Here is a 15,548-nt window from a genome sequence, read left to right on the forward strand (position 1 = left end):
ACAGTTGGCACGGTGCTTGTTGGACTCTGCAATCCACTCAGGCGACGCCCATCTCTTAGCCAACCACCTCCAGGCTTCCATGTCCTTCGCCAGCCAATCCACAACGCTCTCCAGGTACTGCTCCTCTGTGAGGTAGATCTCATTGGCCCCTAATGCTTTGATCATTTTCTGCCCCTTTATCTTCTTGTAGTAGTAGTTGACGGCCGCGATGCGAGCATTGTACATGGCATCCTTGATGACCTTATCAGCGCACTTCCGAAAGTGTCTCTTCACACGTGCCCACTGAGCCTGATCCTCCTCGATGTCATCCGGCAATTGGAACCTCCCCTACATATCAAAGGAGAAGTTAAGTTAAAGTAAGATTAGGAGAAGCAATAATTCAGTGAATTGCTTATATACGAAAGTAAACTCACCCAGAACTCGTCCCACACAGCCACCTGACAAGTCCTTCGTTTTTGTTCTAAACTTCCCCCTCCGCTACTGCTTCCCCCTGGCTCCCCTGGCTGGACATAGTCCTTCAGACCCCAGTCGGCCCACTGCATAGCCGCGAACCTCTCGCCATTGAGCTCCACTATGCCAGGGTAGTAGAAGCGACAGAGGCTACCCAACACCGCGTTCACCTTGGGACGTCTGCCTGTACCGTCCCAAGTCAAGTCTTCCCATGACCTACAAACATTAATAAAACAAGTAAACCAGTGCAATCACGTTCATATTAAAAAATTAACACAATAGAAATAAGCCCCACCATTCTCCATGTGGCCGGATGAGCCTCCTCTCAGCAGGTCTCGGACCAAGCGCATTGCTCTTCTTATACCTAAGTATACAAGTAAATTAAATATGATGAAATGATTTAAAACTAATATCAATTAAACTAATATGCATAATAATACCTGAAGGACGTAGAACCATCTGACGCGTCGCCCGCGCTGCCTGCCCCCATAGGGTCAACCTCCTCATCCTGCTCACCCTCCTCATCTTGCTCACCCTCCTCACCCTGCACATGAGCATCCTGCTAAGGAGCCTCCTGCTCACCCTCCTCACCATGCACTTCGTCTAGACAGTCGAGAAGTTGCTGCTGCCTCTGTCGGCTCTGTGAGGTGCCCTGAAAAAGCCCACTTCCCGAGCTGTCCTCGCTGGCCGCGCTGCCCCCACTCCTCCTCGATCTCCTATGCTTGAACATGTTCAACTGTAGATAAATTAATGTCAAACCACAGTATATGAAACAAATAATATGAAAATTAATAATGTGAAAATTGGAATACATAGCTTAATTGATTAACTAAAAGAAACATACTAATCAAAAGTCATCCGCATCCGATGATGCTTCTTCGGCTCGTTGTTTATTCATACGCTCTTGATTTCGTTGGATCCTTACTGATCTTCTAACAACGACAGGTCGTTTGCGCTTTGACCTAAGTTCTTCAATTAAGTCACTTGAATTGCAACAGAGATTTTCAAGGCCTTCTCCATTGGTCACATGGAATCGGTGAGCTATGTCTTGATTCGACGCCGCTTCTGGTTGAAAAACAACATCATCGTTGTCCCTGCTCGTACTCACGTAGTCAGCACTCTCTGGAGCGATGACTTGTGGTTGACTTTGATTGCAACCCACCAAACCCTAAGGCTTGGGTGAGGATATGGCAGGTAGTACACCTGTTTTGCCTGATTTGCAAGGACAACATCGCTCATACTGCTCGAAATCCTAGAGCTATGCTTCACCTCGACATTACCATACTTGTCGACACGAGTCCCACTATGAGCATCAAACCAGTCGCACTCGAAAAACACGACTTTAAGTTCCTTGGGGCCATCGAAAATCAACTGTACAATGTTTTGAAGAACACCGTAATAGTCAACTACTTTGTCATAGTCAACATATGAACTTGCCAACACACCACTATTGGTGGTGGCTGCCAATGGTCGACTCTTCTCTAATTTCGCGGTTCGGAAGCGATATCCATTTACATCATAACGAGTATAGTTCCGGACGGACACAGAGGTATGTGCCATTTGCTGCAAGTCCGGGTGCACAGAGTTTTTGGAAACCTATACAAGGAATTAGTATATGCATTATATCTTCCAAGTCCAAAATTCAAAGATTAAGTATGGACAATGAGAGAATGACAATTACTAACATAATTACGAAACCACTGCACGAAGTTTGGTCCACCTTTCAACCCATCACGTCGAAGATTTTCTAATTGGATGGCCGTAGGTTTACTAGTAGATTTCCAACATTCTTCATCAAACATGCTGGACATATTAGAAACATGGAGATTACACACTATAGAAATTATGAGATGAGAAAATGGACGTAAATATGAGGAAAACTTACTCGAACGCCTCCTGTGTGCTGTCAATATTGCTATACATGTATAGCATTAGCGTGTTCAAATCTGATCCTTCAATGTGACGTACACTCCCTTTTCCAACTGCTTTACCCGGATTCGCAAAAATTTGAAGGGTGCTTTGGGGTGATTCATTTTCGACATGAAGTCGCACTGAAGGCGCAAACACATTGTTGGCTCGAGCGAAATACCTGGTTGAGAATTGAGATATCTCCTTAAGGGCAAAAGCCTCCGCAATACACCCTTCGACTCTAGCCTTGTTGCGAACAGACGCCCTGAGCTTTTTCAACGCCCTTTCTATAGGATACATCCACCTGAAATGCACTGGTCCGCCTACCAAAGCTTCCCAAGGCAAATGCACAATTAGATGTTGCATCACATTGAAGAATCCTGGCGGGAAAACCTTTTCAAATTTACAAATAAGAATTGGAATTTCTTTCTCAAATTTCTGCATCAACCTCTTCGATACCGTCTTTGCGCATACTTCCCTATAGAAGTAACTCAGCTCTGCAAATATGCTCCAAAGCTCATCCTTAAAATAGCCTCGAAACATCACGGGCATCAGCCTCTCCATAATAATATGGTAGTCATGGCTTTTCAAACCGATCAATTTACCGGTCTTCAGATTGACTGCCCGTTTCAGATTTGCCGCATATCGATCTGGAAATTTTAGATTCTTCAACCACTTAAATATTTCTTTCCTTTCATCTGGCTTGAGCAGTAATCAGCTCATGGCCTACTCTCATGCCCTTTATCGCTTACTTTCAACTCGAGCATCGGCCTCTTACAAATTTCAGCCATGTCTTTTCTTGCCTTCATATTATCTTTCGTTTTATCAGTCACATCGAAACATGTGCTTATGATGCTTTCAGCAACGTTACGCTCTTGGTGCATCAAGTCTATGTTGTGCGGCATGATCAAGGCTTTTGCATACGGAAGCTCCTATATTGATGAAATATGGGTCCAGTTGTGGTCCTCCCCGTAGCCTTGGAACCTATCATTTTCTCCTTGCTTCAGACAAGCATGCCATGCCATTATCTGCGGTGCAGTTTGCCTCTTTGGTGGCCCATTTCTGATTTTGGCTCCACTTCTGAATGCAGTAAGCGAACTCCTGAAATCATGCTTGAATGGAGTCCAACGTCGATGAGCATCAAAGAATGACACTTTCCCACGATGCTTCAATCTGAATGCATCCGTATCATTCATACATATGGGACAGCACAACCGACCATGAACACACCATCCAGACCAATCTCCATACGCCAGCAGATCATGCACTGACCATAAATAAGCAGCGCGCATGGTTAACTCCTTTTCAGCATGGCTGTCATAAGCCTTCACACCTCTCCACAATTGTTTCAGCTCTTCAATTAAAGGGCAAACAAACATATTCAGCTTTGGCCCTGGATGCTCGGGGCCTGGGATGACTAGTGCAAGGAACATGAACTCTTCTTTATTGACCAACTCAGGAGGAAGATTATATGGCACAATGAAGACATGCCAACACGAGTAAGGGCTTGCACTGATATTGAAAGGTGTGAATCCGTCCGTCGTTAGACCAAGCCGTACACTCCTAGGGTCGTTTGCAAATTCAGGATCAAACTCGTCAAATGCCTTCCACACATCACCGTCCGACGGATGGACCATTATGTCTGGATCAGTGACGAGACGTACACCATTCTTTGGCCATGTCATATGCAGAGCTATTTCCTTGTTGAGGAACAACCTTGAAAGCCGAGGAATGATGGGCAACCGACGAAGTTGCTTAGCTGCGACCTTCGTAACTACCAATTCACCCTCATCATTTGTCACCTCGACATATCTAGAAGCTTCGCAATGCTTACAACGGTCCAACTTGTCATCCTCCTCAAAGAATAGCATGCAACTGTTGGGACACACGTCGATCTTCTCATATGTCATCCCAAGACCAGCCAACATCTTCTTTGCGAAGTACATATTCTTTGGCAACTTATGATTCTCCGGGAGAACCTCGCCCATCAGTTGGACGATGTCGTTGTAAGCACTGTTTGAAATGTTGTGCTTTGACTTTATCGCCATTAGTCTTGTGAGAGTCCCAAGAACTGACATTTGAGTGTGCTCGTGCAGTCTCTCTTCTCCCGCGGCGAGTAGCCGGAAGAATTCCTGAGCATCGCGTGGAAGCTGCCCCGACTCCTTAGCGTTCATTTCAACATCCCTACCAAGATCATGCAACATGTCGTCCATCCTATCATGATCGTCATCAAGTTCCACCTCCGCGTCAACGTGTCTAATAGACTCTCCATGCCGGTACCATACAAGGTAGTTCGACATAAACCCACTTTTGCAAAGGTGTTTCTCCATTTCTTCTATCTTCTGAGGCCACTTGTTCTCACAGCGATTGCAAGGACACTTCACTAGACGACTTGTTCTATCTTTGAAAGCGTGCTCAAGAAAAGCCTTTGTTACACCCATCCATTCATTCGAATGCGCCCCATCCTTTCTCCACCCGTCATACATCACCCTCCGATCACCGTCCATTTCAAAGGCTAAACAAAAGACAAAGAACATCAACGATCGTCCGTGGCTTAGGTGAACTCCCTATTAGGTAAAGGCCCTAAACCTACCCAAGAGTGTAGGTCGATGCTTGTGATTTGTGACGTGTACCCTACGATTGCCACGAAATTTTGGCAGCATAACCCCGCTGCTCTCCAAGCACACGCCTGAACATGGTGTGTTGGAGAACAACTGGGTTACACAACCGAAATTCCACGTCAATCGTAAGGCACATGTCACAAATCACAAGCATCGGCTTACACTCTCACGGTGTCCAAAATACGTGGACAATTCCGGAACGGCGAACCTCACAAGCCAATGTGACGTTCGCCGTTCCCGAACGGGTGACGCATACGGTTCGCTACGGTCAACGATTAAAACTAAACTCTAAACATTAAAAAATATCTCGGAGAGTAAACAAAAGACATCACCCTCCGATCACCGTCCATAATAAATGACTTAAACAAAAGACAAATAATATTCACATTAACGGCACGCACACGGCACGCCGCACGCGCACGGCAGCCACGGCACGCCACGGTCGCCATAAGCATCAAATATGTCGGGGAAGAAGGGAGACGAGGAGGCTCACCGCGGGGAACGACGACGACGTGGACGGACGGCGGGCACGGCGTGGACGGACGGCGGGCTCTCTTCTTCGCGATGGCGGCCACAAGCTCCCTTCGTGGATGGCGGGCTCTCTTCTTCGCGGGCGGGCGGGGCGCGGGCGAGCCGCGCGCGGCAGCGCGAAGCGGCGAGGGCGCGCGGGCCACGTGCGGTGGCGCAGTGCATGCGGGCGGGCGCGTGCCCCGAGGTGGCGCGTGGAGAGCGGGCGGGCGCGGACGGCGTTGCGGCGAGGGAGGGAGGGCGGGCGCGGACGGCGGCGCGGCGATGGAGGGCGGGCGGGCGCGTGCGGCGGCGCGGCGCGTGGAGAGCGGGCGGACGCGGGCGGCGTTGCGGCGAGGGAGGGCAGGTGGGCGTGGACGGCGGCGCGGCGATGGAGGGCGGGCGGCGGCGCTAGGTCGAGCGAGAGAGAGAAGGTGCACTGAGGCCGAGGCGGACGATTAACGGGCCTCTATTTTCGTCGGCCTCACTGAGGCCGACGAAAATAAAGGTCAGTTAATGCCTTATTTTTGTCGGCCGGGCTTTGGCTGACGAAAATACACCACATTTTCGTCGGCCTCGGGACCGACAAAAATAACGTTCATATTTTCGTGGGCACGCCGACGAAAATACGTACTGGCCCACGAAAATAGGCCACATTTTCGTCGGTCACGAGGGACGACGAAAATAACGATGTATTTTCGTGGGCCGACCGACGAAAATAGCCAGGCCCACAAAAATTTATGTGTTTCCTGTAGTGTTAGGATATGTTTGGGACAGGTTCAAACACTTCAGATGCACCAAAATCAACTCTAGATCTTTTTATCGAAAATATTTTTTCCATCATCAAAGGAAGTCATAAAAATCTAGAAATCTGGATTCAAAAGCATAATCCATGGTTGTTTTTGAAGCACCTCGACAGGTGCTCTAAAAATACATTGATTCTGTAGCTCCTTATTGAGTTGACGTAATTACCCGCCAAAAATAACGGTTCTTTCGCTCTTTCTGTTTTTCTCACGGCACACCCACCCACCTGGCCATGGCCGCCATCAGCCACGTCGCCGGCCCCGCTAGCCACGACGAGCCCAGCCCTGCCATGCCCCACTTCGCGCTCGAGCACCACCTTGCCACTGGCCGCGCCATCGAACTCAAGCTTGCGCTGAAAGCGACATTGGTAGCATCGCCAGCGTTCCCTCCTACCACGCTGGATCCACCTAGGGGTCTGCCACGCTCGATCACACTGGCCCAGGCCACGCTAAAAGCGAACTCATGCCATCCTCCCCAAACTTGAGCTGGCGCTGGCGTTGCCCAAGCCATGTTCGGCCATGTCGAGGTCGTGTCTAGCTTATGCCATGCCCATCGCCCGTCGGGACCGCAGTTGGTCATGCTGGTCTTACCGAGGAGCTTCGATGCTTTGTAGGAAAGAAGGGTGTAAAGTCTTACATACAATTCCAAACCGTTTACAGAAGAAAGGAGTAAAGCTTCCATTCCACCGATGGATTGATGTTGTGTTGTAATTTACTGGATGTTGGGCCAGCTCGCTAAATTCACCGTGAAGCTCCGCCTAATAATGTTTTGAAGATCAGTAAACTCATCTCATATCTAAGAACTGATTTAGTGATTTATTCCCGTCGGTGTAAGGCTAATTCCTGTCGGTCCCTGGCCGACGGGAATTACTTGAATTCCTGTTGTAGATGTGTTTTTAGACTTCTTCTATTATCCTTAAATCTAACTTCTCTAAAATACTACTTATAAGTTAATGTCTTCTTTAAAATAGGATTAAGTGTATTTTTACTTTTTTTTCTTTTCTCTTCTTATTTTTCCTAGTCCTGAATGACTGAATTGTCCCTAGCAGTTTTGGTTTCCAAACTGCATCGATTAGTTTCTCAGATTCGAGTCAATGCGTTGAGTGGCTGAAGACTATACTAGAAACATGCTCTAAACTTCAGAGTTTAGACACGAGAATCCATAGACAGTTTAACCAACACAAGGATTCATGGCAACCACATTTTGCCTATTCATTTCTTCCTCCATCTCATCCTCATGATGCAAGCTTAAAAGTGCATAAACATGTGTTTCATTGCAGAGTTCTACTCCATTTCTTCTTGAATTTCTATTGATTCCCAATCAACCAATGAAGGTGGCTGCTTTATACACCTTAAAACTCTATGAGTAGGTTGATTTCTTATAACCAATGGCAATGACAGATAAATACCTTCAAATTCTATGTGTAGGTTGCCTTTTAAGGATTTCGGAGCAGCTGAATAGGTACTCCAAAAATGTGTACTACGACTCTCAAAACTCAATAGAGTTTACCACTCTAGAGTTTGGGTGTTTGGCTAACTCTGCCCATCTCCTTCTTGGAGTTTTACTCTAGAGTTATGCCAAACACCCCTTACAAATGCGAGTGTCGGCTCTACTCTTGAATATGTATTATTTTTCTCTTCAAGTGCCCGATCCATAGGCGTTCGACGGGTGGAGGAGCGCTGGAGCAGGGAACAAGGGATGACTAGGCGATGATGGAAGGAGAGGCATTTGTTATGGCCAAACGGGGTGGCAGCTTCAGTACGGACGACGCAACAGAAGGATTTCAATCTATATACTAATCAATATGGTATACAATTTAGAAACTAAAAGGGGCATTTGAGTCATTCAGGTCTGGGAAAGATAAGAAGAGAGAATAAAAAAGTGTAAAAATGCTATTTTAAAGAAGAGAATAACTTATAATGCCCTAGATGTCTCTGCATATCACTATGCTTCTTCCCTCCTTTGGCGAAAATCATTGTCTGTCCTGATATACTCATCCATCTTTTGTAGTAGCTTCTCTAGGTAATGGAGTTTCTAGGCGATGTACTGAGTTGCAGGTCCCGGAAGAAGCCCCTTGATTATTGCTTATGTGACTATGTAATCTTGTACAAGTGGCGCCTAAGTCCGGAGCCGAAGAAACTTTCGAACATAAGCCTAAATGTATTCATCTTGCTCTTGTGTGCATTGGAACAAGGCTTGCGCAGCAATTGACTTCGTCTAGAAACCTTGAAAACTAGTGAGGAACATATCCTTAAGCTTCTGCCATGATGATATAATGTCTGACCAAAGAGATAAATACTAGGCCTAAGGCACATTACTGACTACCATGATAAAGGATTTTGCCATCATTGTCGCATTGCCACCATAAGATGATATTGTGGCTTTGTAGCTCATTAAGAACTGCTTCAGATATGATAGACTGTCATACATTGGCAATTGAGGTGATCTATACAATGGTGGCAATGGTGTGGTCTATAATTCAGCTATCAAAGGAGAAGCACTAACATACGTGATACCATCCAAATTCTGCTCTTCATAGCAAAGGTTGTCTTGTGTTGGCCCCCTGGTTGCTCAACTTGTTGTGTTATGTTTAGCAAAGAGACCCGAAGCATCTTCTCCTTGCACTTCTCAAGTTATTGTTGGATAGCTTTAAGTTTGTAAATTTTCTGATCAAGGTCATCATACGGCGACTCATTTTGTGGTGGAGGGTCCACAACCTTTCTTTTCTGGTTTCGTGCTTCGCGAAGATGTGCATCATCAATTTGATTCTAGTCTATGGGAGCGAGAACAAAACCAATAGCTGTAGACTTCTTGAGAGGCATGTCGAAGGTGCTCTTAATGTCATAGATTCACCGAAGATGGGTGTCAATGTTGGTCACTTGCTTTTGACTCCTTCGGGAAACCCAAAACAAGGCAACATAAATGAGTATATTCTCCTTTCTTAATTTAGTAGATTTTCTTTTTCGAAAAAGTTAACTAAAGGGAGAAGATGGAATATGAGTGAAATCTTATAGCATTTTGAATATAAGGGAATTATGTAACAAATCATGACGAAAATAACATAGTGGGATGTTTTAAACCATTAATCCAATTTTGTCTCTTTTCATTACGAGTAATTACAAAGATACCTTCAACTTTAGAAATGGGAGCACGAAGATAAGATGAAACACCTTCAAAGGCGGAGGAACTCTAGTGCGCTCCATTCGACGCCACATCCTAATGTATGACTAAAAGGGAAATGTGCCCTTGGGCCATTTCTAGTTGATTTGGTGATTAAATGCTCAACACGTTACTATGAACTAACACTCCTCATATGAGCATGAGCACATGTATTTGTAAAGAAAATAGAGGAAAATAAGAAAAACACTTTTGGGCTTGATAATGGACATATTGCAAACCTCTATGGATCAAAGTGATAAAGGCATGTTTCGAGTACTTAGTCAATTGTTTTAGGTGCTAATCATGTTTGTCTTAGTGCTAGGGACCATATGAAATCGAGCTAAAAGGGGCAAAAAGAAGTTGGCATGAAAAGGAAGAGACTGGGCTGGTCTGGGCAGTACCGTACAGTCGGGTGTCTATACGACCGAAGCGTCTGCTCTCGAACTCGACCAGGTCCCGCCAGTGCCGGTCCTGGCATTTTAGAGGCCCAGGACAAGACTTATAAAGGAGGCCCTTTATAATAATTATTATTACACAAAAATATAGTGTGTATATATATATATATATTGTCTACAACTGTGCGAGAAATAGAGATGAAACGTCAAACGTCGTTGTCTCGTTATACGCTGAGAGCTAGGTGGTTGAGCCTGAGACTATGAAGTACTACTACTAGAATATAGAAATCAAGATTGATAGGCTATGCCTAATTATCATTGCTTGTTGCTGTCGTGTTGTTGACTTATAATTAGGCATTTAAAAATTTTATAAAGCTAACAGACAAACCTATACAATATATATATATACTGTTATTTAGTACAATGGTGTGAGGCCCCACTAATTTGGGGGCCCCGGTCGGGGGCACTGCTCGACCCTGCTAGGGCCAGCGCTGGGTCCCACCGCTATAAATCATCAAATCGTCCGGTGCCACCCTCTAGGTGCTCTCAATGACACCGATCCTATATTTATAGTGGTGAAGTAAAAGTTCATATGAAATTACAAGTATGTCCAAGCCCTATTTATATGATCTATGAATTTTGTAGGGTAAAGTTGTCCTTTCTCCTTTCTATCGAGCCGGTCTATATTAAGGATTCTTCTTTTTCTCATCTGTTTCGTGCATCGATGCCACTGATCTGAGCTCTTTCCTTCAATCACTTTCTTGTATCAGCCCTTCGGAGCTGAAGCTCTTCTGCTTCGCCTCCGCTTTTGGTACGCTAGTTTGGACAAAGTCTAGCTTCACCATTCTTTGGTAGTACCTGAAACATAATAAAACACTTCGAGGACCTTCAACAATAGAGGCTCTTCAACAAATACTATTTTAGAGAAGTTAGATTTAAGGATAATAGAAGAGAGAAGACAGTTTAACTGAATGCTATAATAACAAAAAAAAAACTCCTCAAATTATACATGCATCGTTCATATGGTGTTATCATTCTGTGTACAATCAAATTCAAAGATGCCAACGTTTTCGTTGACCTTTCCCTTGGTAGCTACACTTCTCAGACTCCTTTCACGCCCCGGAACTCGAGAACCTTCCTAGAAGCGAGCAAGCAGCAGCTGTGTTCCACGGCGGCAATTGGTTTCCCACGCCAGAATTGGATTCCGCCGTCCGGCCACTGACAGATAGGCCACGAGGAATCAATCAGCCTGTCCCAATCAGAGGAATCTGTGGGCGAGCGCAGAGCGGAGCTTCTGGCTGGTGAGTGGATCAGGGACAGTCCGGCGTCAACCTTGCACGTCGGCTACACGCCTACTCCGCCAATTTTTTTTTTATTTTGTTATGAGAGGCGAAAATCGAAGAGAATAATTCTCTGCGACGAGTAGCTAGTGGATAGCAATTGATGCCGGGCGCTTTCATAGTCAGCCATGGTAATGGTATCGCATCGTAGCCACTAAAGTAAGGGAGGGCCCCAGGAAAGAAGCGCTGGTTCGATGAAGCTGCATAAATAAAGCCAGCACGCAAACCAGCAGCGTTCAGAGGAAACCCATTTACGTATATGCCCTTGTCCCGGTTCCTTTCCCCATCCCCAACTCCATTATTTGCTTGATCCTTGAGAAGAGAGAGGAAGACGAGAGCTAGAAGCGAAGGAGAAAAGCAGTTCTTCAGCTAGGCAGGTATGTTTCTCTCCTTTTTTTTTATTTTCGCCCCAAAGAAATAGGAGGGGCGTCTCTGATATGCCCTGAGCTTAGCTTTTCATGGCAAAACCTGATTGCTTGTTTCTTGTTTCTTTTTACTGGAAACAGGAGGGCACAGGAAGGAGGAGATGGCGTCAAAGAGGATTCAGAAGGAGCTCAAGGATCTGCAGAAGGACCCTCCCACCTCGTGCAGTGCAGGTCCTACTGCTTTCTTTCTTCCCTACTCTTATGTTGTTGTTGTTTCTTTCTTCCCTCCTTTTGGTATATAGAGCTGAACCAACAAGTTTCTATGCAAGCCAACCTGAATAACCCTTGTGTTAGTTCAGTGCTTGAGGGGTGGGGCAGATATGAGATGTTACGACGTTGTTACATGGAAATGAATTGGTTCCGTTCTCACTTTTTAGGTAGTACTACAGATGGTCGTTGACGACGTGCAGGGGGTTTGGCTCTTACTGTGTTGTGCATATCGTTTTATGATTTTACCTTTCTCTCTAATGAAAGGATTAATTAGCAACTTTTAGATTTGCACTATGTCAAATGCTTAGTTTTTCCTACCAAAAATGGGAAGATGAGGGTGGCATGTCAGTTTTTTTTTCCTCTCCATTCAGTAACTGGTGTAACGAGTAGTTAGCAACATAAACACAAACATTGACGGGATACTGAGAAACAGCTAGCATGTAGGATTCGTCACTCGTCCTTTTCATGCTTGCTATTAATGTGAAGTGTTGTTGCATAGCTAGAACAAGTTGTTCAGAAAGAATATAAAAAATTACTCTTAACACAAATGTCATGGGGAATAATCATTGGAACACATCAAGTTACATGAATGAACTGTTTTCTAGTTCGATCAACACATCAAGTTACATGAATTAATTAATTTTCTAGTTCGACGCGTCATTAATGTGAGGTAGAACAATGACAGAACAGCCTTCACTGAGAAAAAGATTAACATGTTTTATTTATGGATGAAACCTTTTGTTTTCATTGTCCTCAATGTTCATGTTTAAACTAGTTTAACACATGCTGTTTTCTGTATGTGGCGTGTCAGTCTTTTTTTTTGAAAAAAACTGACACGTCAGTCATCAGTATTTTTTTCACAAAGGTATGCTGTGTTAGTATATCAATTTCTGGAACCTTTTAGTTCTATTTAGCTGCTCTGCCGATCCGAAAATGTATCCTTGTTGCTTTCAGTTGATGTACAAACATTTCAATTCATAACTTGATGCCTCAATTACACTAGTAATTTGGCATGTAGAGATCAGGACAGTGAACTATAACTGGAAGAACTATGGTTCTCAAGTTGCAAAGTATTTACTTTTCTCACTTCCTTGATTTGTGGTGTCGAGCTTTGTGATGCTATTCATTCACCATAGCAAAACCATACATGAAAATAAATTATGGTTTGGAGTGCATATATGTTGAGCTGTGTGCACGTGAAGTAATAAGCAGCCAGAATTTGTTGGAGGAAAATGTTCCTTTAGTTGCTTTGGTTTAGCTTAGCACTCGAGGAGTGTTACCCAGACTACATATCCAACTCAGCTAGAAGCTCTTTTGCTATTGCTTTGGTTTACAAAGAACTGACTTTCAACTAAAACATGTTTTTCATTTTTCTGAATCTAATAAAACTTGTGCCAAAGCTTTTACTGCCCTTTCGGGGACAAAATAAAACTAAGGCCTGACAAATATTGCTGTTCATCTTTGTTGAGTGCTATTTGGTTTTCCTTTTTGAAGCTCTTTTAGTTGTCCTGTGTAGTAGTAAGTTATGTTTCCTACAAAATCTCTAGTCCTAGACCATATGGCCATCAGGTAAGATGGCTTCAATACAGTTTGTGACCTTGATTTTTCTTCTCTCAAAAGTTCAATTGTATCCCTTGTTGGTGACAACGTAATCTTCTTTGACAGGTCCTGTTGGTGAAGACATGTTCCACTGGCAGGCAACAATAATGGGTCCATCTGATAGCCCATATTCTGGTGGAGTTTTCCTAGTTACAATCCATTTTCCTCCTGATTATCCTTTCAAACCACCAAAGGTACAGCAAACGAGCATTTAGGGAATGACCATTCCTTTTTTTTTGTGCATTTTGTCCTTTGTTTGCCATTGAATTTGTAAAATAAACATATGCTTAAGCTCATTTACTTCCTAGGAGGATTACTCTGACATATGCACTAGATATCTGTGATGTTTAGTACCTTGACAATGCATATGAGCTAATGTGTAGTAGCCAATAGCTTATCGGTTAGATGCCATGCCCACTAAGCGCACTTGCTGAAAACACTTGAGTTATTTTTGGATGAAACCTTTAAGGCCTTGTTCGGTTGTGCCTGGATCGAATGAGATTGGGGGGATTAAATCTTCTTCTATTCAATTTTGACTAGGAAGAGATTTAATCTCCTCCAATCCCCTTCGATCCAGACGTAACCGAACAAGCCCTAAGGGAGTGGATTGGAGGGATCAAATCTCTTTCTAGTCAAAATTGAATAGGAGATTTAATCCCTCTGAATCCCCTTCGATCCCCATACGACCGAACAAGCTCTAAGAAGATTCAAGATCGTAACAGTTTGCGAAAGGACCTCTAGCCGAGTTGGTTAGGTGGTCTGAGTAGCACTCATCAGGTCCTATGGAGCGAATTTTCGAGCTGTGGTTAAAGAAATTTTCTCGTCTGTTCCATGCCAAAGCATAGGTTTAAGGCCTGGCCCTAGTCGCGGTCGTCTCACATGGGCTACGGTGCCGTTGTGTATGGGTGAGATAGGGGTTTGGGGGGTTTTCTCACTGTCCGGTGCCTGTCTTACCTGTTACCCTCGTAGGTCGAGTTTTTTTAGATTGTCACAGTTTCATGTGCAATCTTGAAACCCTTGATATCTGAAATTTACCTGCCTTACCAAATCCATATATCCTTAAAAATGTTTGTCACATTCCGAACCATGTAACCTAGTATATGTATGCGATACGCAGGTGGCATTTCGCACTAAGGTGTTCCATCCAAACATCAACAGCAACGGGAGCATTTGCCTCGACATCTTGAAGGACCAGTGGAGTCCGGCACTAACCATCTCCAAGGTTGGTGACTATACTCTCACGCATAGCATCATTTTTTTCCATGGTTTCTAGGCTTGGAGCTGCCTACCAGCATCTTCAACCTGCTGGGTTTCAGGTGCTGCTGTCCATCTGTTCCCTGCTGACTGATCCGAACCCCGACGACCCTTTGGTCCCCGAGATAGCTCACATGTACAAGACGGACCGGCACAAGTACGAGAACACCGCGAGGACCTGGACCCAGAGGTATGCCATGTAGTATTTTCTCTACCTGGCCTTTGGGGTCGCTGCTGCGTTGTGTTGCCGGGACCTGGACGTGCCTCCATGTATTCGTTCTATCCTTCCTGTATAATGATGAACCGAATTGGGTTTGCAGTACAGTGCCGCGTGTGGTGCTGAATGCTGCTGTATTGTGTCACTTGGAAGCTGTAATTCTCAGTGTCAAAAAAAACTGGTACTTGGAACCATTTTGCGTCGGATGGCGCTGCAGGCCAGTCCATGCTTGCGTCCTTCTTCCCTTCACCAGTCATCGTGTTGGAAGAAACATAACGTTCTGTCTCTTGAGTAACTGGTACGAAACAATAATGATCGTTGGGGATTTGGTTGCAGCAGATGAGGCCAATCTTAACGGGAGTTTTACAAGAGATTTATGACATTAAATAGCATATGGTACATATGATTTTTTTATAACATATCACTACATTTATTTATTATTAGGTGAAACTATGTCTATCTGTTTCCAAGGTATTGGAGTGAAACCGCCGCAGAGACCAATTTATTTTGTCCCCATCTATTTCATCTACTTCCTATGTCCACATGAGTTAGTATTTTTAGATATGTCCTAAGTCGAACTATCTAAACTTTGACCAATATATATATATATATATAAGATTTAATTATCATAAACTAAAAAAGTTATATATTATAATAGT

The 15,548-nt window shown here is 44.4% G+C and overlaps 1 protein-coding gene across 2 annotated transcripts; it reads left to right on the top strand.

The window, feature by feature from the left end:
• The first annotated feature begins 10,806 nt into the window (after positions 1–10,806).
• Positions 10,807–15,138, top strand: LOC100280571 (uncharacterized). Of its 2 annotated transcripts, none has more exons than XM_008674573.4 (5): positions 10,807–11,557; positions 11,691–11,780; positions 13,485–13,612; positions 14,536–14,640; positions 14,735–15,138. In XM_008674573.4, the coding sequence occupies exons 2-5, from the start codon at positions 11,711–11,713 to the stop codon at positions 14,873–14,875; spliced, it is 444 nt and encodes a 147-aa protein (XP_008672795.1). In that variant the 5' UTR covers positions 10,807–11,557; positions 11,691–11,710; the 3' UTR covers positions 14,876–15,138. The 2 variants fall into 2 exon arrangements, with proteins under 2 accessions (XP_008672795.1, NP_001146962.1); NM_001153490.1 differs by having other exon boundaries at positions 11,433–11,561; positions 14,735–15,113.
• The last annotated feature ends 410 nt before the right edge of the window (positions 15,139–15,548 follow it).

Source organism: Zea mays, chromosome 3, assembly GCF_902167145.1.
Source record: "Zea mays cultivar B73 chromosome 3, Zm-B73-REFERENCE-NAM-5.0, whole genome shotgun sequence".
Classification (NCBI taxonomy): domain Eukaryota; kingdom Viridiplantae; phylum Streptophyta; class Magnoliopsida; order Poales; family Poaceae; genus Zea; species Zea mays.